This window comes from Lepisosteus oculatus, chromosome 26 (assembly GCF_040954835.1).
Source record: "Lepisosteus oculatus isolate fLepOcu1 chromosome 26, fLepOcu1.hap2, whole genome shotgun sequence".
Lineage (NCBI taxonomy): Eukaryota > Metazoa > Chordata > Actinopteri > Semionotiformes > Lepisosteidae > Lepisosteus > Lepisosteus oculatus.
Window position 1 is genome coordinate 11772578 of NC_090721.1, and position 24523 is coordinate 11797100.

The 24523-nt window shown below is 46.8% G+C and overlaps 1 protein-coding gene across 1 annotated transcript in view; it reads right to left on the reverse strand.

Moving 5' to 3' along the window:
• Positions 1–849: 849 nt before the first annotated feature.
• Positions 850–24523, reverse strand: part of LOC107079968 (oocyte zinc finger protein XlCOF22-like) — a 69456-nt gene continuing 45782 nt past the window's right edge. Inside the window, exon 3 of the mRNA XM_069184363.1 lies at positions 850–2280. Coding sequence (XP_069040464.1) covers positions 2006–2280 — 275 coding nt within the window. The 3' untranslated portion in view covers positions 850–2005. The remainder of the gene's footprint in view (positions 2281–24523) is intronic.

Below are 24523 nucleotides of genomic sequence, written 5' to 3' on the forward strand. Positions count from 1 at the left end.
TTCTCCCGCTACTTTACCTTTGCCTACTGCCCTGTCTCTCTCACACCTGAAGAAGGCTCCACGGCCGAAACGTTGTGTTCTCTTTCTTCTTTTTTTCAGCATGGAATAAACCTATTACTTGTTCCTTCACATTCCTGTATAGGCAATCAGCTGCATTCCAGGCTGCATGGGTAAAAACTAGGATTTCTAACCACTAGACCATATGGGGCATTACGATTCTATGCATGATGCAAGCAAACTGTAATCCTTGTCTTTATAGTGTGCTTGTTAGAGAGCTAGATGACACTCAGAGCTTTGCAGAGTCTGTTTAATGAAACTCAGTTGATGTACAATGGCAGGACTTATCAGATCCCTGGCTCACAATGAGATCACCGAGGTGTCCACAAAGGCATGGCAAAGCAAAGGTAGCTCTGCGCAGCTCACTGTGATTGTATAGTGGTCAGGACTTTGCTATGCGGCCACAACAACCCGAGTTTGAATCTGCATCATGGCGGTTTGATATTTGTTTGAATTAAGAGGCCTATAAAGCTAAGCTTGTACTGCAAAGTATTATTGAATTGGTGTGCTGCCCCATATAAGTGATGTGAATGAGCACTGTCTGAGCTTGTTGTTGATAAACTGGAGACCACACTCTTTAATAGCGAAAATTAAAGGACAACACCCGCTGTATCTTAATGTTATTTCTTTAACCTTGTTTGTCAGACAGCGGGTTGTCCAAACTAATTTCCAATGAATATTTTCACATGTTGAATTCGAAGAAGGATGTGCAAGGAGAAATGAAGCAGAGGCTACACATATGTGATTAATATTGCATTTCTTATCTTTTATTTCCACACCATCCAAGAACAGATTAACTGTAAAATCAGGAAGGTCAATACTGAAATAGTGACTTTCTCACGGATAACATCAGACACTATGACATATTCCCAAGGGGAAACTGGAATCTGGAATCTATCCAATAAGTGCATTTCAACAACCCACCCTCTTTGTTTAACAATAGTGCCACTAATCAAATCTTATTATAGCACGTCTGACAGAATATACTTTTAGTTTTGCACTTTTATTTTTCACTTGATGTCTTTTTTATTATATATATATATGTAACCGGGTGGTTACGGAGTGGATATTTGAAATCTGACACTGAAATTGGTAGCTGTCTCTTTAAGACATGCATGTGTGAGTGACGTCAGTGCGCCAGTAATTGTGGAAGTGGACATCGTAAAGTTGAGCGTGGTGTGTGGCTACATGTGATGTGAATGCAGAGGTAAATGTTCAGAATTTAGTTGATGGTGTAGCTATTAAAAATGAAGTTTGGAAATCCTTGAAAGAGATGTATATTGTTGATATATGAGGGGAGGGTGACATATTAGTTAGACAAAATTGATGGATGTTTAGGGATGAAGTGATCCCGACTCCCATGAGGTTCCATGTCTGTAACGGTAAATGGTCATACATTTTTGTTAGTTTGCATTTCTTTAACCATTGTTTGTGGAGGAAATGATTTGTTTTGTTCTTTGAGAATGACCTTATTCTGTTTAACTTGTTCAGAGCATGTTAAAAGAAGACTGTGGTATTCTGTGCGTCTTGGATTAGACGAGATTAAAGAGTGAGTAGTTTTGTTTTTATATTTCTGTGATGTAATGGGACCAATGAAGAATGTGGTATTCATGTGGAGTATTTCTTTCCTTAGTGAAATTGCCACTACCGTATTTGTTTCCTTTGTCTTTGTCATTTAAGTAGCACTTTGTGCATCCTGGTGTGTGTATATCTCCATGTATATCTATGTGAATCTTTCGGGTTAAAGGTTATACTGCATCCAGTCTAAGTTCTGTAACAGAAAATAATACAACCACTAATTTTTATGATTTCATGCAGATCCAGAATAAAAAGAATCCCCATTTAAATTTATTGAAGTATGGTGTGTTATTTCCCGGACTACAAATGGTACCAGGAGTGGGGTATTCTGAGCATTTGGATGCAGTATAAGGTCAAGTAAAAAAAAAAATTAAAAAAAAATATGGTAGTGGTGAAGAGCTGCACTGCGGGTGTCCGGTCTGCACAGAGAGGTGTGGGAAGGACACCAAGGTGAGCATCCTGGACGTCCGGAGCAGGGACCCAGGAGTGGATCGCCGGCAGAACCAGCATCCTGGACTGTTCTAGCACACATTGGCAGAGACTTTAGTGCTACTCTGCTCTCCTCCCCACTGATAGCTGGTGTGTGGTGAGCGTTCTGGCGCACTATGGCTGCCGTCGCATCATCCAGGAGAAAGGCGTTGTTGCCTTCAAAACAAAAACAGAGTTAAGTTTTGTCTGTTGTACCATGGTGGATTTTACCACCCAATATTCACATTACCTCTCGAGAAGTTGTACAGGAAATAGTGTTGGAAAGAACATTGCGTATACCTGCTCTCGGTTATAAGGTACATAGAAATTAGATATCGGGCATCATCATTAGCCCTAGACCTTAAACTTCCGGCAGTTCACTATCAGTATCGGATAGCTCCGCAGCAGGCAGACGTTTGGGAGTGGTTACCTGATTTCGGTGATACACCATTGCTCCCTTTTTCTCATTGAAACTACCTCGCAAGGCTTTGATACAAGAGAACAGCATCCAACACATTACCCCAGCCATAACCAGCTACCCAGCAGCAGTGTCAAGATGACCACGTTTACTGTTCCCAGCTCCCCAGAGGATCCACAACGACTGTGCTTGGGACCTACCAGCGTAGTTTGTAAGTTTGTGTCGTTGAAAACAAATTCGACTAACTGTACCCCCTCAAGGCTTACTGTCTCTTGGATTCTGTCATCCAAGTCAATGCTGTGTCCTCTGAAAGCGTCCACAATCTCGAGTTCCATTTCATACAGTTCTGACTCCAGGTGATATAGTGCTAAATCATTGAGATTCGTTGCTCCTTCAGGAACTTGTAGAAAAACTGTTTGGTTGGCTAGCTGCACTTCTGTAGCTGTATCATGTCTGTCATAGGTTATTGTAACAGTTAACTGTGGTGTGCTGACCAGCCATTGCTTTCCTACCTGCTCAACCTTGGGTTCGTTAACCTCCCTTCTGCTCGTTACTGTGGCTTTATACTTTTCAGTGGCAGCCCCCTTCCTGATACCACACAACCTCTGAGTTGTGTCCCTAAGGAATGGCTTACTTGGGCATACCCAGTGGATATCCTTGGTTGATATACACAGTTCCAGGTTTGGAACAAGGTACAAATTCGGATCATCCTCCTGGTTAGCTACGAGCGGTGGGGTGGTCAACTTCACATGCATGTTCCCCCTCCAGAAGCCAGTGTTCGATATAGACTTGAGTCTATAGATATCCTTGCTACTCACGATGGGAAGGTTCAACAGGAAACCTATTTCCTTGGCTTCGGGGTTTAAATGTATGGGAATGGCACTGCCTAGACTGTATGCAAGATGTGCTTGCAATGGCTGCACCATCTCAGAAGTGGTTGTCCTTAGTACTTCTTCTACTAAGGGAAGTGGAACCAAGTAGGTTGGAATTTGTCCCATGGCTAGGTTAGTTACCGTGGCACTAAGCTCCCTGAGCAGATCCTGCATCAGCATTCTGACCTGTTGCACATAAGCAGAGTCCCACTGTAACACGTCGACAATCCTGGCCATGGTGTGGAGGGTGTTATTTAACACTGCTGCATGAAGGTTTACTGCTACAATTGTGCCCTGTAAGGTTTTCCCTAGGCTTTCCAGCCGCTGCTGCTGTTGATACAGCCTGTCATAAATTTCTATTTCCTTACGTAACCCAGACACCTGCCTTCTCAGGGTGGTCAGGGTGAAAGTGTTAGCAGCAAACAGACCAGCGAACCCACGGCGGAGGCCGCAGCAATCAGACCCCCCAAGAACCTTTTTGGGGAGCTGAGGCCTGTCATCTCCTCCTGGGTGACTGTTGCCTTCCTCAGCTGGCAGAGCATGTGTATAGTGTCTAGCTAGGCATGCCATACAGTATCCTTATCCCACTGCCTACCATGTTAAGACACCCTACTGTTCATGTTGATGTGCTTCCGAAACACATCAGTTGGGTCCAGCCGTACATACACTCATTGAGTATATGTTCTGCAATTTGTTAATAACAATCCGGGAGAGTCCTGTAGGATTATGCCGGTAGGAGGACCGGGTTCCACAACTTCAAGGGGCTGTGTCGAGGCGATCCACAGTACTGTCAGGACCAGCCGTGGCAGTTTTAGGATTCCCATTCTGGAACACAGATGAGGCACATGGTACAGTTCCACTATAATTTTGAATATATTTTTCTAGCAGGACCTACACTACAGTACCTAACTACCTGCAGCTACAAAGGGGCACCCCCCTCTTGATCGGGTTTGGACTTTAACCCTATTCTGTGTCCTCCGGCGCCATTTGAGGTGGGCGATACAACTGGAGGTGGTTGCGATGCACCCACTTGTAGACCAGAGATTGCCTTCCCTTTTCAAGCCGAATTCGATAAGCTAGCGGTGATGCCTTATCGACAATCTCGTGGGGTGCTGTCCAACTGGGTAAGAACTTCCACCCCTGTGGGATTGACAAATTGGAAGTACAGGACCTTGTTTCCTACTTGGAGTTCCTGGTTAACTGCCTTTTGGTCATAGTATGCCTTCCTACCCTCTGCACTCCTTCACAGATTGTTCTGGGCAAAAGCAAAGGTTGCCTGCAGATGTGCGTGCAGGTCTGACACATACTGATGGGCCGTAGCAGCCCCCGTCGTGCTCAGGTCCTCCACCCCATAGAGACAGTGTAGGGGAAGAGTCATCTTCTGACCTGTCATCATCTCAAAAGGTGGGACCCCCGTAGAGCAATGGGGCGTAGCTCGGATGGCCATCAAAACCAGGGGCAGCTTAATGTCCCAGTCCCTACTGCTGGCGGAACAAACTTTTTGAGCATACTAACCACCGTTCGGTTTGCCCTTTCTGCCTGACCCGAGGATTGAGGGTGGTAGGAGATATGCAACTGGGCCTTGACCCCAAGCATATTTCACAGGGTTGCCATTACTGTAGCTGTGAAATGGGGTCCCCGATCCGAGTCCACAGTCAGGGGAAGTCCCCTTTGACTGAACACACGGTTCACCAACAGCACTGCCGTGTCATTGGGTGCTCGGAGGCACTCAATCCATTTTGTGAATGCACATGTAACAGTGAGGAAATATTTATTCCCTCTGGATGACCTCACCAGTGGCCCCACCCAATCCATTTGTAGATTGGACCAGGGGAATGTCATGTCCTTTTTCTGGAGTGGTGCACGGTGCAAGGGCCGTGATGGTTGGAACTGGCTACACGTCAGACACCCCTTTACATACGCCCCATGTGAGGCCAGAATGCCACCTGCTGGATAGTGTCGTACGTGGCCTTGATTTCCCGGTGACCCCCACAGGGTTCGTCATGAGCATGTTGGATCATAACCCCACGATGACAGCGGGGAACTACCCACTTTGGGACACCCTGTGCAACTGGTACACAAACCAACAACCCCTTTATAATTTTTAGGTTGTCTTTCACCTCTGCCAGCTCCTTCAGCTCCGGAGACTGGTTCAGCACCTGCTCCGAAAGAGGTTGACACACTGGGTCAGCGATATGCCGATACATTTGCCCAATTGCTGGGTCCTGTTTCTGCATTTCCGCAAGATCGGTATTAAAACCCTGTGACCCAAGCACTACAGATTGAGGGTCAGCTCTGACATCCTGTCTAGCCCTGCCTCAGGTGACCGCCTTGACCTCAGCCATGGTTTCTGGGGGTAGCCATTCCTGCTGGAACTGCCAGGGTTCACCCTCCAACGCGCCAGATTTGGCCAGCCGGTCTGCCTCATCATTCCCGTCTTTGTCGGGTCCCTTCACCTGGGAGTGTCCCTTCACCTTCCTCCAGTAAACCATCATTCCAGCCTCGGTCGTGAGCTTGTCACTGGCCAGGAACAACTCTTTGTTCTTTACCTCCTTGCCCCGGGCATTTTTCATGCCGTTACCCTTCCAATACGGAAGATGGGACATGAAGCTGCGTCGGGCGTAGTTTGAGTCACTACAGATAACAAACTGTTTAAGGCCACGTGTCAGGGCCTGCTGGAGGGTGATTAGCACCCCAGCTACTTCCGCATACTGACTAGTCTTTGGTCCTAGCTTATAATGGGTCGGCCCACAGGGAGTATTGTCTTGCCAGACTACTCCTACCCCTGCTAGCACCTGCTGTTCGTGGCGAAAAGAGAAACCGTCAGCATAGGCCGTGGGTAAGCCCTGGGCCACGTTCTCATCGTAGTACTGATGATTGTTCGGTAGCTCAGCAGCGGGAAAAGTTTCTTGAGCTTCCATGTCAGTGTCACAGCCGTGACACAATTGCCCAAAGCCAGGCCCTGTCCCAGGTACATTTTCTTGCTCTGTGAATAATGTACCTTTATCTCGTAGCCTTGTAGGGCCACCATCCATGCCAAAATCCTGCTATTTGACACCCTGCCCGCTTTCAGTTTCTGGCTGTGCAGGAATGTCACAGGTTGGTGGCTGGTTTCGATGATGATCTTTTGTCCCCACCATAACTACGGAAGTGTTCTACCGACCAGATCGTAGACAACAGGGCCTTCTTGCAGTCCAAGAACTTTTGCTCCACTGGGGTCAGGGCTCAACTGGCATATACCACCACCCTTCGCTCTTGGTCATATTGCTGACTCAAAGCAGCCCCAAGGCAGTGCTCTGAGAACCCTGCTTCAAGGTAGAAGACCTTATTTTTGTCAGGGTAGGTCAAGCACGGCGCACTACCAAGTCTGCGCTTCAGCTCCATTACAGCCTGTTCTGGGGAAGACCCCCACTCAAAGGGCACGCCTTTCTGCAACAGCTTGTGGAAGGGCCTTGCTATTTCAGCGTAATCCTCAATGAACTGCCGGGAATAATTACATACTCCCAGAAAGCTGCGCAGTTCAGACAGATTAGTGGGCGACTTCATATTCTGGATAGCTTGGACTCTGCTGGACTGTGGCTGTATGCATTGGGCTCCAACCAATAGTCCCACATACTCCACTTGGGTCCTACACCTTAGCCAGGGACAGTTTGGCCCCTGCACGGGAGAGCTGGGTCAACACATGCCTGATCTCTGCCATGTGTTCTTCCCAGGTCTGACTCCGCATCAGAATATCGTCCACATAGACCAGGTTGCCCCTGGCAGCTGCATCACTCATGGCTTTGTGCAGAAATATGTTGAACTCCGCTGGGGAGTTAGAGTACCCAAAGGGGCATCGATTCCAGATGAACTGCCTGTTTCCAAAGGAAAAGGCCAGTTTGTACTGGTCTGTTGGTTCTACCTTAAGGGTCCAGAACCCATTGGCCACATCCACTGTGGTGAATAATTTCGCTGTTGTCAACTTGGCTAACTCCTGATCTTGGTAGATCATTGGCAATCGTGACAAAGGAACCTGTTTATTTAGCTGCCGGTAGTCAATGGTCAGAAGCCACTTACCATTGGGTTTCAGCACCGGCCACAGTGGGGAGTTATAAGTGGAGTTACACTCCCTTATGATCTGTCGCTCTACTAGAGCATCCAACATCTTCTTTATGGACTCGTATGCCGTGAGGGGAATGTGATACTGCCTGACATAGGCTGGGCGGGCGCTAGGGGCCGTGGGAATGCGCACTGTGTGCAAATCCATCACCCCGCAGTCATAGGCGTCTCGTGCAAACACTGCCTGGACGCAGCTGCTGACGCTGGCTTTCCGTTTCCAGGGCATCTGCCTTACCAATCTGTTCCTGTACCTGCTCTAGGAACCCCGCTTTTGACGGCATGGCGGTATCCCGGGTCGCACTCTTGGCTGAGTGGTCCGTCGGAACACCTGCGTGTACTGTGTACACAACCATCTCATCCTTATTGCTAAGGTCCACCCTGCACACCTCCTGGTTGCGGAATCCCTCTTTTGGCATAATTGCAATCATCCACCGGGGGTAGGTGTAGACTCGGTTCCCCCCTCCCTGGCCAAGGGACCAGGGAGCTGCCCCAGTACTGGGATGGCCAGTTTGAAATCATAGAACCCATTGTCAATTACCAGTCCCATGTCAGTGCGAGCAGGGATTTTGACATCTTGTTTTGCTATGTTCTGCACCAACAGGTGGCTCGGCCATTCCGTTCCAGTGGGGGTACCACAGACTGCTAGGTTCAGTCTGATAAACTGAGCTGATGGTTGGAAGAAAACCATCTCGGCGTCCATTCTCTGTCCCTTCTTTAGGACTAGGCGTACCAGAAACCCTGCTGTCGACGCAGTAAGATCAGGTCCGATTCGTTTACTACCTGGCAGGCCTGAGAAATCGTCTGACCTGACCGAATGTTCTCGGGTCGCCGCTTAGAGAGTTGGCATCTGGGTTCACCCGTGTCCACAGCACACTGTTTACTGTGTCCAGCTGGGCGCCCAGTTGAACCAACAGGTCTGCACCAATACAGACTGAGTGGGTCGGCTGAGGTGCTACCTGGAAGTAGTGAGCAAACTTCCTTTTTCCGATGGAGATGGAAGCTACACAGCTTCCTTTGCTCCAAATGGACCTATGAGGTGGGGGTGCCCACCACAGAACCTGTGACTGCGTCACCAGGGTCACCTGACGGCTTTGCGACAGGTCCTCGAAGAGACCTTCACTGATTATGGACTTCTCAGAGCTGAGGCTAAGAATTACATCATCAACCTGCACTTCTGCCACCTGGACCTCTCCCACCACCACAGGGTGGTAGTCCTTGTCCCCCTGAGGTGCCAGGATGCACAGAAAGGACTCCCATTCATTACCGGACAGAGAGATCCACTCTTCTTCAGGGATGAAAAAGGGGTGTGCTTTACCTGGTTGGGTCAAGCAGCTGCTCGGAGCACTGCTTCTGTAGTTGGGAGACCGTGGGAGTGCTGGCCTGGGCAGGACTTCCCTGTAGTTTTGGAAAGCAAGAAGAGACATTTATTTATTGTCCAGAGGAACCAGGAGGAACCTCCAACAAAGCTATACTGTTCAGTGGGCACTGTGTGAGCACAGCATAACCACTCAACCCCCCTTTTCACTGTAAGACAGGCTTAGGGTTTTTGACATGAGCCCACGCTGGCAGTCCACCAGAGGCTCCAGCCTCTTAAGCAGGTCTTGGCCAATGAGTAGTGGCTCTGTTTTAAACCTAGCGATGTAAACATGATGCACTACGTTCATTGGCCCGAACCTAAGTGACACCCACACTCGGTGTGTGATCCTGGCATGATCCTGGGTATAGCTGGAAATATCTATCTCACACGGTTCTACCTTAAGTCTGATGCCTTTTCCTTTCGCTAGTCGTTTGAGCTCGCTGAGTAGATCTGCTGACATCAAACTAATTTCAGCCCCAGTGTCAATCAGTGCTTCTCTATCTAAGACGTTTTCAAGAGAAACCTTGATATAAATACGCCTTGCTTTGCCTTTCTGGCTGATATTCCCTAAGAATTGTTTGAAGCCTGCCTTTTCTTTGACTTCAGGGGCGGGGTCAGCGCCCAACTCAGAGTCACAGCCTTCCTCCAGGCAGGAACCCTCCCACCCAATCAGATAGACTGAGGGAGGGGCTTGGGGCAGATCCTCGCCTCCTCCTGTGAGGAGGGGTGTGGTCCCCCTCAGCTCATTCACGCTTCCGGCAGTCGGTACGGAAGGTTTACCCTGTCCTGATCTCTCTAAACCTTTTAAATTCATGTTCTCTTCGCAACCCTCTTCATTCCGCCCTGCAAAATAGGTGCGCCTAAGCCTCTCATAATAGTCGCGAGGGGCTTCAGCTTTTTCATGCTTAATATGGTGCGCAGCGGCCACGGCAGATATGGGATCGATAAAAGCCGAAAATCCTCAGATCATTGCCTGACACAGCTCCTCAAAAGCTCTTTCAGACCTCCGGTCCTTGTCTAGACATCCACTCCTGGACCGCTCGGCTGGTAGTTTTCCTAACTAACATAGCCTTTTCCTGTTCAGTCACTTCGGGCATAAACTACAAAGTATATCTCAGCTCATCGATGTAGGTCTCCACATTATTCCCTGACACTGACGGGTCAAACCTTTCTACATCCTTGGCTAGGTGCCTCAGGTAGTGGAGGTTAATTTTTATGGTTTCTCCGCGGGCAGGGAGACGGCTGTGATCAGGAGTCTATGCCTGAATTGAATCGCCCTTGCATCTCACACAGAACTCGGCAATCTCTCCCATGCTGATCCAACCACAGACCCTGGCCAGGAGAAACCTCCTCCCAGCGCACTGGGTGAGCGCTCCGGGCTGCTAGGTGGGCTGGCATGCAAGTGGGATCTAGCCTGTTTTGCTTCCAGTACGGCTGCATCTAACTCCTTTTGCCTTTCCTGGCTGAGCTCATTTAAACTCTCAATTTCTTTTTCTTTTTCTTTCAAGCTCGCTTCCAGGTCTCTCCTTGCTACCTCAGCCGCAGTTTCTCTAGCAGACAGGTCATGTAATTTACCTAAAACTTCCCTGAGTCGGTCTTCACTTTCCTCATTTTTCACTCTCTTTTCTCTGATTATATCCAACAAACCAGCTTGCTCCGCCTCATATCCTTCTAGCATTCCCTGAAGCTTTTGAAACTTTGTCAGCTTGGACAAAGACAGTTCCAGCTGTTCAGCTAGATTTAAGGCAAAACTAGACAGGACCTGAACTGCGTTCACAGACCCTCCTGTGTTAAGCTGGTTCGCTACCTTAGCTACTAAATCTAATTGCAGCTTCTCAATATCATCAAAGTTCAACTTTTCGATACCGCTCCAGTAACCAGGATTGTCGTCGCTAGAAATAGTACTTATAAGAGACTCCACTTCAGACATATGTTGCAGCCATTGTCATTACGTCAGAGAAACTTTAAGAGTATTACCTTTTTTTTCCTTTTACCAAAATACAGTATGGAATCTTAACACCCGAGCAGATGGATTTCCAATCAGCACACCTTACACTAAACGCTAGAAAACAGGGGGATTTCTTTACGCAGTTATCAGCACACCCGGTATTCGCGTATAGAAGCCATGGTGCTGTGCTGAACTTAAACTCACAGCAACATCAGTTATTCTGTGCAATTGATTCTCATTTCATTCTAAACGAGCCCACCCAGGGACGCCAATAAATGTAGTGGTTTGATGGTTTTACTGAGACAGTTATTAATTGTAGCAGTAATCAAGAGGTGGTTCGTTTTGGCTTTTAGAAAATCAATCGTCAGAACAACTGACAATGCACACACACGGGTTCAATGCACGAGATACATTTATGAACATAAATTGTGCACCAAACATATACCAGTCTGCCCGGATACAAGCGGCAGACTTTACTGTGAAGGTTATCAATATACAAGGTATATAATCTTGAAGAGATGCAAACACAAAAAGATACACAACAGAGAATATGTGTCAATATATATCGTTTGGTTACACCAAATCGCTAATCAGTGTTATTACCCACTGTTACTCTAAACTCAGAAGTAAATACATTACTCATGAATTAAATTGATACCAACTTGTGTTGGGGTACAGTTGAATTCTCGAGACACATTGTAGAACATGGGGTTTACTTATCCACTGTGTATGGATTTGGAATTTCCCGGTACGATCACTAAACCAGCTGACAGGCTCTGTTGCAGCCTCTGTTCCAGCGGTTGTCCTGGCGTCCTCTGGCTACCGGCCAACCAGTTGAGGTGCAGCTCGGAGTAGGACGGGCTGAGAAATCTAACTGCGGCGCACAGGGCAGTCGTTGCTTCGAGGGGATCTACCAGCAGTCCGGCTGGCTAGTAGAAAGTCACAGAGTGTGGCCGCGAGTCCTCACAAGTCACTCTTTTGCCCGGGAAGAAGCTGGTTCGTTCCCGGTCCAGCGCTGCTTCTGAATAAGCTATTCAGGTTGTCGACGAAGGTCCAACTGTAGGCTGCCGTTGATCAAGCGGAGCATTCACGTTGGTAGAATTCTGAGTACGTACGGGATCCTCGGCCTCGCGCTTAGAACAAAGTCCAAGTCCCAGTGCAGACAACAGCAGTTGTCACATGATTGTCTCTGAGGATGCGCAAAAATGGCCAAGGAGAGCCCCGACATACGTTTGGGCTCCCTTTTTGACCAAGACACAGATGTGTGCTGATTGGTTGAGAATTTGGTGGGCATTGGAGACCCACGTGGTGTTACAACGCCCTGCCAGTCCCTGATTGGTTGATCAAGGTGAGATATGAGTCACTTACTCCTGACACTTAGGAATGCAGTCCAGATGTCCATTTGGCACTCCCTAGATAGAGGCACCAATGGATGACCATTGATCATGATAGCCAGGCTTAGCTAAGTGCATCCCCGTTTGCACTTATTCTAGTAACATGGCAAAATATATACATATAGTAATGACAAACACATGGTAAATCATCAAAAGCAACTAGTGTTCAATAATTGCTATACCTGCATCAAAACTACAAACTCTAATGACAGAGCAAGAGCTATTTACCATATTAAAGATGCAATTTTGGGTTCACGTATATGGTATATTGCACAATTTAGTCCAAATAGAATGTGATTTGAGTACCCTTTGTTGATAAATATTAAAAATAATAGTTACATTGCTGATGTGAACTCTAATTGCTGATTACATGAACACGCTAACTGTAATTGATATCAAGAATGACAAGCCACACGCTAATTGAATGAGAGTTTAATATCAAACTTAAAACCACATTTCGATCCAAATGTAAGTTTTAAAATGTACAACTTCTGTATTTTCAAGAAAATATTATTGCAATGTGAAGTTAGTAAGATTTTTACTGTCCACCATTTGCAAAGCCCTGTCTAATTGTCCTAACAGCACCTTATCATTTTCAGTGTCCAGTCTTCCTGGCCCCCTGCCTTGCATACACATTCTTCAAATAATGCATTGTGTGCTCCTTTATTTATTTTTCTGTTGCTGTTAGGTGGGACTTCAGCACTGCAGCTAGGAGAACATTTTAGTTAATTAATACTAAAAGAAATGATGACTAATCTCTTCTTGAACATAATCTAAAAAAAGAACCATTAAGATTTACTAAGATCAAAGGTTAGTCAATGTATAAAATTTGACTTGCATTATAGTAATGAAGTCTGTTCTAATTAAAGTGTACCCAAAGTTTGAAGTACAATATAGAATAAGAGTACCTTTAATTACTATACAAAGATTTGTGTCTCCCAGGCCCCTCTTTTCTTGAATTCTACCATCAGTTCATGAAAATCAGTCTGAAAATCAAATTATCACTGAGTTTAAATATTTTTCAAGTGAGTTCCCACTCAGCTTTTATTTACTCAGATGTTTAGGATCAAATGTAGGACTGTAGTAATATTTTAAAAGACAATTTTCCAGTTTTACACCTTGCAAATTCAGGGGTTAGCACAAAGGTATCTATAAGTTATATTTTGTGGATAGATATTTTGTGTACTTGATCAAAGTAAAAATTTCATGTAAAAAATTAAATAAAAAAAATCAATAATCAATAATTTCACACTCTCTGGCATCACTGCTGAGTACTCTCCGAAGTTGGTTTATCTGGAAATAATATGGACGCTATTTTTACTACTAGATCTTCATTAATCAACTAATCAGACATACACATTACACACGACCATTCAATATAACAAACACATGTTCACGTATTAACTGCACTTTTATGCAGTACTTGCTCAGCCTTAGAAAACAAAGTTCCAAAGTTGTAGTAACCTTCATCCAAAGTAAATGTACTAGCCCCTAAATTTATCACTGACTTGCTCTTTCTTAGGTGGTTGTAAGAGAGTCCTTTGGAAGCTTGTGCCCCTGATGTCTCAATATCTCCAATAAATCATTGAAACACTCTCTTTTACAACCATGCTTAGCTGACCAAGCTACAAGTTCAGTAGATAGATTTGGCCCTGCTGGGTCAGTTTACAAGGTCAATAGATTCAGGACTGGGGTCAGTTACCTCGGATTCATCAGAGTAAAAAATCTGCTCCTCGTTCAAGATTTCTTCTTCAGAAGAAAGAACATCTTTAGTGTACCCGTAGACATTTGAGCTCTGATGTATAATGTCATCATTGACGCTAGCACCCATATCACCAGATGATTGTTCCACATCTTCATTCTTAGTGTCATCTTCATGAAAACTTTCATTTTGATCATCACTGCTGGATTCTGCAAGAGCATTTAGCTCTGCACTGCGCTTCCTCCATTGGGATAGATAGTGCTTTGACACAATGGCTGGTTTAGCGTGCCCCCCTACTATGTGCTGATGTGCACCTACAGACAATTTTAATGCATGCAGTTAGTAAGGAAACTGTGACTGTTGTATGTAAGGTATTATAAGGACTAGGAAATATAAAGTTGGGGGGGGGGGGGATGTCCAGGAAATTGGCTTCCTTAATGAGAAGACAAAAATAGAAAATCTACAGGCATTCAAACAATCAAAATTTTATTATTTATTTTCAGGCAGGTGGGTCAAGACCCCCTCAGAAAAAACCCTGTATGCAAAGATGTGTAAATAAATTACATACTGTGAAAATAATTTACTTTGTACACTATGCAGATTGCGATCATATACTCCTAGTTGAGGCATACATGATATATAAAAAGCCTCAAATTAAAAACCTAAACCTAAAGATCCCCACCTCTTTCCGTTACAGTCCTCTGCTCTACCAACTGATCTATCCAAGGAACAAACATACAGATTTTCTCACACATACAAGACAATGTAGTGTTCAAAGGAACAAGTAATAGGTTTATTCCATGCTGGAAAAAAAAGAAGAAAGAGAGGCCAATCAAGAGGTGTGAAGTCAGAATGGGTGCAGAGAGGTGTGAAATGAAACTTCCAATGAATGGAGAAAATTTAAAAGAACAGTAGTCTGTCGTTAAGGGAAGGGAGAATGTGTGATCCTAGCTGAAGAATAATTTTAGTTTCGGTGGTCTTTCTGATGTATGAGTTCGGAAAACTGTCTTTGAGAACACAGACGGAGAGATTAGAGTGGTCGTGGCCATCAGAGGTGAAATGAGAAACAATGGGCTTGGAGAGATCTTTAATCTCAACAGCCCTGACGTGTTCTCTACAGCGGTCTCCGAGTCTCCTTCCTGTTTCTCCAATGTAGATGGCTTGGCATTTACTGCAAGATATACAGTAAATAAGGTTGCTGGAGGTACAAGATGCTGTCTGGGTGATCCAGAATTGTCCTGAGGGGCCTTGAATGAATGTAGTGTTCAGCTGAGTATGTGTGTATTCGCAGGTCCCACTTGTAATCTGGCCTGGCTGGCTCTCCTCCCAGTGGTGAATCAAATGCCAGATCCACTGGAGTACGTAGCTCCTGGCCCAGTATGAGCGAGGCCTGGGTGCACCCAGTTGACTCCTGCACAGCGGTCCGGTACGCCCAGACTGTGTGGGGTAAGTGGGGGTCTCAGTCCTGCTGGTGCTGCGAGACCAAGGTGGCCAGTTGAGTGGAGAGCATCCAATTGAAAAGCTCCACCAACCCTTGGCTCTGGGGATGCAGTGGGGTGGTCCTTGTTTTCTTAATCCCCAGGTGCTGGCACACCCCCGTGAACACCTAGGACTCGAAGTTCCACCCCTGGTCACTGTGGAGCTCCTCCGACACCCCCAGCTTGGCGAACATTCCCTCCAACAGGGCCTCGGCCACAGTGATCATACTGTGATCCAGAAGGGCGTAAGCCTCGTGCCACTTCGTAAAATAATCCACTGCCACCAGGACGTAGCAGTTTCCCACCTTGGTGTGTGGAAATGGGCCCAGTGTGTCCACCCCAACTCGCTCCATGGGCGCCCCCCACCTAGTGCTGATGGAGGGGCGCCCGGATGAGCTCGGGAGGGCCCTTCTGGGCCACACAGACTGCACACGTGCAGCAGAAACGCTCCACGTTCCGGTGGCAAAGACCCCAGTAGAAATGGCCCGGGAGTTGCTGCAGGGTTTTCGCAGAGCTGAAATGCCCCTCACCTCTCTGACCTTGCTCCGCCTGGAGGACCACCCTGCAGAGCGAGCAACTGCAGCACCACTAGCTGCCACCTGACCTCACCGCTCGAGGGTACCCGCCACCCCCAGCACAGAACCCTGTCCCTCACCTCAAAGGCCTCCCACAGAGCACAACGAGCCTTCACGGTCTTGGGGTGAGGGGCGAGCTCCTCCTGCGTGGGGCGGGTCCCCACTGCCCTCCTCCTGCTGCCGCAACACCAAACACCGCTCAAGGACGTGACCTCCTCATGCTGCTCCCGCTGGGCACAGTACCGCCAGTCCGCTGCCTCGGAGGGGTGCTGCAAGAGAGCCTCTGCATTTCAGTGGTGAGACCCCGCATGGTGCACAACCGTGAAGTCGTACTCCTGCAGGAACTCAATCCAGCTAGCCATTTGGCCCTCTGCCTCCTAGAAATTCAACAGGCAGGGGAGGGACGCATGAGGGACGAGTCCCGAACAGGTAGGGCTTTAAATGGCAGACCGCAGACCACAGCCAGCAACTCCCTCCAAGTGACACAATAATTTCTCATGGCCTTGCTGAGTGTCTGGCTAAAATAGGTGACAACCTTTTCCCTGTCCGGACCCTCCTGTGCTAGTACTGCTCCCACTCCTGTGTCACTAGCGTCAGTATCGAGCTCATAGGGCAGCATCGGATCCTGGAAGGCCAGGACAGGAGCCCCCACCAGCGCCTCCCGAAAACCCCAGAAGGCCTCCTCACACTCCGCGTCCCACATGAAATGGCACCCCTTCTCCATGAGGTAGTGCAGTGGAGCGGTGAGGCTGGTGAAGTCCCAAACAAACCTCCAGTAGTAAGACGCCAAACCCAGGAACCTACAGAGCCCTGCCACAGTGCAGGGCATCAGTCAGTCGTGCACCGCAGGGACCTTCACCGGGTCTGTAGCCACCCTTTGCAGGCTGACCACATGCTCCAGGAAAGTAACCTCCCATCTCACGAGTTCACATTTCCTGGGGTTGAGCTTCAACCCAGCCCACAAAATGCAGCCCAACACTAATCGTAGGTTCGCCAGTGCCTGCTCGAAATCCCGGGCATGCACGAGTAGGTCATCTAAATACACAACACACTTGCTCCGGGGGACTGATACCAGCACTAACTCTATCAACCATTCAAACGTCGCCGGGGCAATACACAGTCCAAACAGCATGACCGTGAATTGCCAGAGCCCCTGACCGATGAAGAAGGCCATCTTTGGGCTAGTCTCGGGAGCAAGTGGAACCTGCCAGTTGCCACAGCAGAGGTCGAGCAAGCTGAACCAGGTTGACCCTGAAACGTAGTCCAGGGCATCATCTTTCCGCAGAAGCGGATAGGACTCCTTCCGGGTTACCTCGTTCAGCTTTTTGTAGTAAACAAAACCTCCACAAGCCGTTCGTCTTCCAGATCAGGACAACCGGAGAGGACCACAGGCACATGGAGGGCTTGAACACTCCTGCTTAACGTGGACCATCCGCTGGGGTGGAATGCGAATAGGCCGTGCATCCCCGGTGTCTATTTTGTGCAGTGCGGATGCAGTCCTCATCCCTTGCCGCGAATAAAATTTTATTTTCAGTGAGGAGAGACCGCTGCTGGTCTCCGGTGAGGCCCTCACTGCTATGCCACAGCAACTCCCCTACAGCATCCTTGTCTCCTCCCTGTGCTTGGCCCCCGCGCTCCCCCCAGCAGCCACCCTGCCAACCGCCCGCCTGGGTGGCTCGGAAGCCACCCCCCTTCCTGCTCCAGTCAGCCTGCATGCCCCGGACACCCTCCATCCCGCCCCTCTGCGAGACGGATCCATTCCCCCTGACCCACAACTACCGCCGGCTCAAGTCTAGGCAGCAACTCACCTGCTGCACCCAGTCCAACCCCAGGATGCAGTCCTCACGGATTGGGGCGAGATAAAAGAGGTGTTTCACCCTTTTGACCCAAAACTACACAGTCTGCGCAGTGTCCCATCACCGTCCTCAGGTGCAGGCTGTTGGTCACCCATCCTGGGGGTCTGGAGTAGGGTGATGGTCAAGCCGGTGTCGACCAGGGGCTGACAGTGCCTGCCCACAGGCACAGGTGAGCAGGGTAGCATGATTCAAGAGTGGCCTGCCATCCTTTAGGTTGCCCCACTCCCATTTCTCAATGGCTTCCAGCAGCCCTGGGGCTCCGGTGCCTGGCACTCCTGGGTGAAGTTCTCCTTAGCAGGTGGAAGGTAGCAGGTGACCAGCAGGTTGCCACACTGGTCATCTCCTCCTCATCTCACAATTCCTCTGATGTGGCCTCCATTGCCCGGCAAGGAGCGCCCTTCTCAAACACAGCATTGGCCTGCTCAGCCAGCACAAAACCCTTCTCCAAGGAGACCGGCGCAACCAGCATCACATGGTACTACAACTCTGTCACCGCCAAGGCCCAGAGGAAAACCTGGGGTGCTATCTCCTGGTGAGCCACTTCTGAGAGGGTTTGGGTAACCTGGCGGTTAAGTAGGCCAGGTCTGCAGCAACCGGCCCCAGAGGCTCTCCCGATAGGTGCCGTTGTTGGGCCAGCTTTGTCCGCAGCAATCCGTACACCTCCTTTTCTCTGCCGAAACACGTCAGGAGGGCCGATGCCAACGCCACGTAGCTGTAGCGCTGGTCACTGGGGACATCCAGCAAAGTCTGGCAGGCCTTCCCTTCCACCGGCAGGCGAGGGCACCACAATATGAATCCTTTTTGGATCAAGAAGAGGATCATTGTGAGTCACAAAACATACCTGTCTCTTCTTCTTAAAATCGATTAATTTTTCAACTTAAGTGTGAAATTCTGCTCATGATTTCCGCTTTCATCTATTTATTGTACAGTGTTACCATTCCAGAGTCAAGTTCAGGTACTTTGCTTGATGCGCAACAGAGACTAACAGGTGATATTCTTCTAGTAGGACCATGCAAGTAGAACATGATGGTGTACAGTGATGCCCAGTGCCTTATGAGCTTTGCGTAATTCAGCTTTCTTACCGCTTTGGACCTTGATTCAGATATTGCTCTGAAAGCAAGGGCTGTATCCATGGACGCTAGTGAATAGAGTGGGAAAGAATTAGTGAGGTATTCTGAATGAGGAAGAAGTTGTAGTACAAATGTTTAATATTGTTTTGTGGTTTTCTGTTTATTGTGCTGAATTTGAGGATGGATGTATTTTCATAAGACTGTTATAACATTTCTGTATCATTGAATGGGTTTTATATTTTGTCACTTTTGACAAAAAAAGGCTCCAGAAAGCATTTGGTTGACATTATTGCCAATAAAGGAGGTTCCACTAGCTCCTAAATATAAGGGTTCACATACTTTTTCCATCAATGACCTTGATCATTTAAACCATTTGTTCAATAAAGTTATGGCCATGTAAAATGATAGTAGTGAGAAGCAACACCTTTCATCAAACTCGTTTATAAATATAGTGTGTATTGCCATCAAGGGTAGGCGATCATGACTGCAGTGGGTTTGAGTGCGCTATATTATACCCCTAAGGAATCCGGGAGTTACGGCAGCGTGGGGAGCCTGGTGAGGGCTGCAAGTTCCCGGGGTGTGAGCACAAGCCGCGGACATGTGTCGGAATGGCTGTACGATTAGCTTGCTCATAGAAACAGGACACTGGTGCCTGATATGGACTGGCAGTTGCAGGCTGACTTGGTGGACGTAAGCGTGTACAGAGAGTTCAACGACGGTTTCTGTTACATGTTAACATATATAGACATGTTGTCTAAATACGCCTGGGCTGTACCGCTGATACAGTTGACTCTGTCAATTTCTAAATGCTTTTTGAAAATCTGCCTGTGTGTCTGATTATGGTTGGTTTTCTTAGATAGTTCAATAACGATTATAACAATCTCCAGTCGAAGGGCGGAAGGTACAGCTTTTCTCACACATATAGCCTGATGCAGTGTAGTTCAACATCAAATTTCTACATTTCTACTGATAATATACTTCGTGCGTTAATTGCAATACCGCCATATGTCCAACTACTAGAATTGTTCTTGTCGCAGGATGTGGGCCACTGAGGCAGTAGCAGGCTGGGATTGATTAGGTTCTGTTGATTTCCAGGATGGTTTCAATGTTGCCTCTCACTCAATGGTGGCAACTGCAGTTGTCCCAATGAATTATTAGCTTGGAACAGTCAGTAACAACAGTCACACTCAAGTCATTCAGGGAGCAATTAGGTATCGATACTTGGAGGTGTGAGGAGTCACTGAGCCAGTTTTAGCCAGACCAAGGGAGGCTGAAAAATGAAGTGATAAGGTCCCACAACACCTAGCTTGGCACTCCCACACCCCTCAAACAACACAAGCATCCCCCTGGAAAAATACTGGGCAAACCCGATTCTAACAGGGACAGTGGGGAAACCCTCTGAAAGGGATTGGCTAAGGAGTGGGATAAAAACACCTGAGACAGAACAGAGGGGGCTCCTGATTCCTTAGGGAACCTGGAGATGACACAGGCAGCACAAGGGAAGCTGCAGAGCAGGAGACTACAGAGGTAATGTGCAGAGACTTCAAATACCTGGAGGCAAGAAACTATTGGTTCAGTTACTGATGACCACGGTATATATTGGCATTGAAACAGAGGTACTGTACAGAGACGTTTAACACCTGAAGACAAAGAACAAAGAAACCAACCCAGCTAGCTGATTCGAACCGAGGGGAATATAATACAGCCCGCAGAGGATTTCTATTGTGTATTTCTCTGGATGACCTGGATGGCCCCAGGGAGGGCCTTTTTCTTGCTGCAAATGCTGTTTTTGTTGCATCTTGGGGTGATAGTGAATGTGAATGTAGTTGGAAAATAAAATGGCCCTTATGTAATACGAATGCTTGTTGCTGGTCTGTGTGTGCATTGGTGATTCTGGGAGATAAACAGAACCTGTGGCTATGTAGAGGGGTCCTAGCACCCCGTTTGTATTGCTAGGTGGTGTAGTCGTACACGAGGCAGGAACATTCCTCACCCAATGGGTTCACCTTACTGTGACATTCTTACATGGGATGTAAAAAGGAAAAGAAAGGCAAAATGTGATAGGCTGAGGTTTCAGGGGTCAGTTCAGCGTAATGGGGCGGGCAGAGACTCCGATAGTGTTCTGACACGGAAGAGTATTACACCCAACAGTATGGAACTGAACATTTTTCTTTTCATCGCATCCTTCTGTACACAAATCCTAATAATAAAAAGAAACATTTGATACTAAATAACAGGTATACAACATACTGACACTTATTAAACTCAATTCAGAAAGTCCTTAAAAATAACATTTTATTAAAACTTTTCTTTCTATAACTACCTACCTTTGCTCAAAGAAAGCTATAGGTAATGAAGTTGGAAAAAACAATATCGACAATTTCTTTCAAAGAAACACACTGGAGATGCTGAAGCGATGATGCCATGAAAAACCAGAAGCAAACCTGGATCTTCAACCAAAAGTGTTGATGTGTTTACCAGTGACACCTCAGAGGTTATATTTGTTATATTTCTTCTTTTAGAGCATAGGCTTGAATATGTTATAAATACGCAGTTACAGAGTCTTTGAATCATTAGAATATGTTAGAATCCCTCGTACTGATTTAGTTTGATCTTGGTGAAAACAGGACACTCCAAGGAGTGGAGAATTCAGAACAGGAGTCTCTGCTTCATCGTTCATTGAGCTTTCGATCAACATCTAAGTGAATGCAATTTGCTATTTTTACATTTTGATTGAAGGATACTGTTACGACCCCAAGTTTCTAGGGGAAAAGGGGTGTAACATTTAGGATAATTTTTTTGGAAGCAGGAAGGTTTTGGTGAGGGACTAGGAAGCGTGATAACAATAGTAAGGAACTAGAGTGGTGCCAAAGGAAAGAAAATAACAAACAAAAATGGAGCTGGCTAGGACACTGAGGGAAAGCTAATCTGACTTCAAAAGAAAACCCGAAACACACGGTCTTTGGCGTCTTCAACACCCTAGCTAACCTGCATTGACTACCCAAAACCATACAAGACAAATGGCACTCACCCGTACTAACCTAGTGTACTAATACAAAATCAACTAAGTGTGTAAAGCGTACCCAACAACCTAAATTAACCTTATATACAAAAGTTCACACAAAAACACAAGTGAGCCAGGAATACAAATAAGGGAAAACAAGAGTAATCAACAGGAGTGGGGTACAAAAGAACACAAAAGTTGAACATGTAACACTGGGGCAAGGTAATGACAAAACAAGGATGAACACACAAACAAACAAAAGTACAAAGAAACTAACGTGAAACCAACAAAACAACAAAGCCGGAGCTATACGAAAATACACACACACAAAGCAAAACAAACCAACAAACGAAGCCGAAGCAATAACCAGAAGCGAAGTGAAACGATAACCAAAACCAAACGGGACCGAAGTCAAACGAAAGGCCTTTTCTTTCTGAAAGCCTCCATGTTAAATAGTGAATAAAATGAGTTCTGATTGGCTGAAGGCTGATTGATGATGACATCATATTGAAACAGTGGTGTGATGGTTGGCCAATGAGGAAGGGAGAACAATCAAGGGTCAGCAGTGTGGACATAACAGAAAAAACACACACAGAACACACACTGGGACGTAACAGATACAAATTGTGCCTTCCTTCGAGCTGGATTCAAACCAGTGACCTAAGGATTCCCACCACAATCCTGCACTCTACCAACTGAGATATTGAAGAAATTCGACATACAGCTTTTCTAACACATACATCTGAGTAGTATTGTAGTAATGAAGTATTCCTGTTTTTTGTATTTAAATCAAGTTCAACATGGTATTCCTAACTTTCCCTTTTGCCACGAAGGGGCTGGACTTTCTTCGGCCACAACACCAACCAAGGGCACCACATCACCTCCACCTGAAACGTCTGGCGACCCACCAACATCAAATAACTGAGCTATGTTACGCACAAAATCCTCCAGGCCACACGGCTCCCAGGGCCACATTCTTGGCCACCCTGGTCAGGTGAAATCTGGAACTGGCTGCACCCTGGGCTCCTCCGCACCCTCCTGTTCAAGCCCTGAAGCCCTGAAGATCTCGGTGCCGGACCATCACCCTCCCTCCCTCGGTTCCCTCGCCAGACATGGTAGCAGACTTCCCCCACAAACTCCAGAACCTCCCCGGGTCCCTCCCATGCCGGCACCAGCTTTGGGCTGAGGCCCTTGCAGTGCTGTGGATTGTAGACCCAGATGAGGTCCCCCCAGTCTGAAAGGGGCCCCATTGTAGTGCAGATCGTAGTATCACTTCTGCCATACCCCTGCCTGAGTAAGGTGGGTTCAGGTGAAGCTGTATATTCACAGGTTCCACTCAATATCCAATCTGTCTGGCTGCACCAGCTCTCCTCCCAGCGGTGAATCAAATGCCAAATCCACCGGGGTACGCAGCTCCCAGCCCAGCATGAGCTGTTGAAATGACAATCAAATATCCTTTTGTATAAAAAAGTCAAACCTTTTCATGGGATGTACTTAGTTTTTCACACAACTGTTTATCGAACTGAACACACTATGAATCATCTCTATCACTCAATAGAGTTGTAAGGCGTGTTGAAGTGTGCACCCCCAACATAAACCTTTGCGCATCTGTGCAAGAAAAGCTCTTGAGCAGTCTATGAAACAGCTGGAATGAAAGACGTGATTGATTCCATGTGCATCTGAAGTTGATTTCTTATTTTCATTTCACACCACCCAAAGCATTTCTAAAACAGGAGATTCACATTTGGGAATGCATCCCCCTGTACAAATAAAATAAATAAAAAGGTCTGAAGCCTACTCCATGAAAACCATTTAATTTGGCTTTCGATCAACGTCTAAGTGAAAGGGAGATTCACTATTCTTACCTTTTAATGACATAACACCAAAAGGGGCTTCTTTTGAGCCAGATTCGAACCAGCAACCTAAAGTTTCATGACTGTTTCCATTCCAGTCCTCTGTTTGATTAACTAAGCTACACAAGTGACAGCAAGAACAACTTTCCTCACACATACAGTACAATATACTGTAGTGTCCCCGTTCATTTAAATAGTGTAGTTCTACATCAAATTGTTTCCTAAACCAGGCTTCTACTGTATAAATGTCTAGAGGTTGCACAAAATATTTGAGAGGCCATCATTCCAGTTGCAACTGACAAAGTCTATCTTTAAACACTTAGCGCAGTTTCTCGAGAGACTGTCAAAAATTGCTTTCTCCATTTGCATTACAAATAAGTGAAAGCGCAGTCTTAACCCAGAGCCACTTGGCAGGAGCGGCACATAGATACTGTTACTGTCACTGCTCGATACTGATGTTAGTCTACTATACCATGTTCAGCCACCGTTAGAAAAAGGACTGCTCTAGTACCAGAGCAAATGAAAGCAAGGCCAACTTTGAACAGGCACACATCAGAGATTGAGAGTGATGAGGATGGGATTTGAACCCATAGGTGCAGAGTCTAATAGATTAACAAGCCATAGCCTTAACCACTCAGCCACCTTCTCGATGAAACTTGGCTGTCTGGACATGAGTTGGCCTGCTCCAGATGATCTTTTTTTTTCCTTGTACTCGAGGGTCATTTTCCTGTTCCACATGTGACTTGGTAGCAGCGGGATGTAAATCCATTCCTCCAACAAGACTGGAGCCGTAAT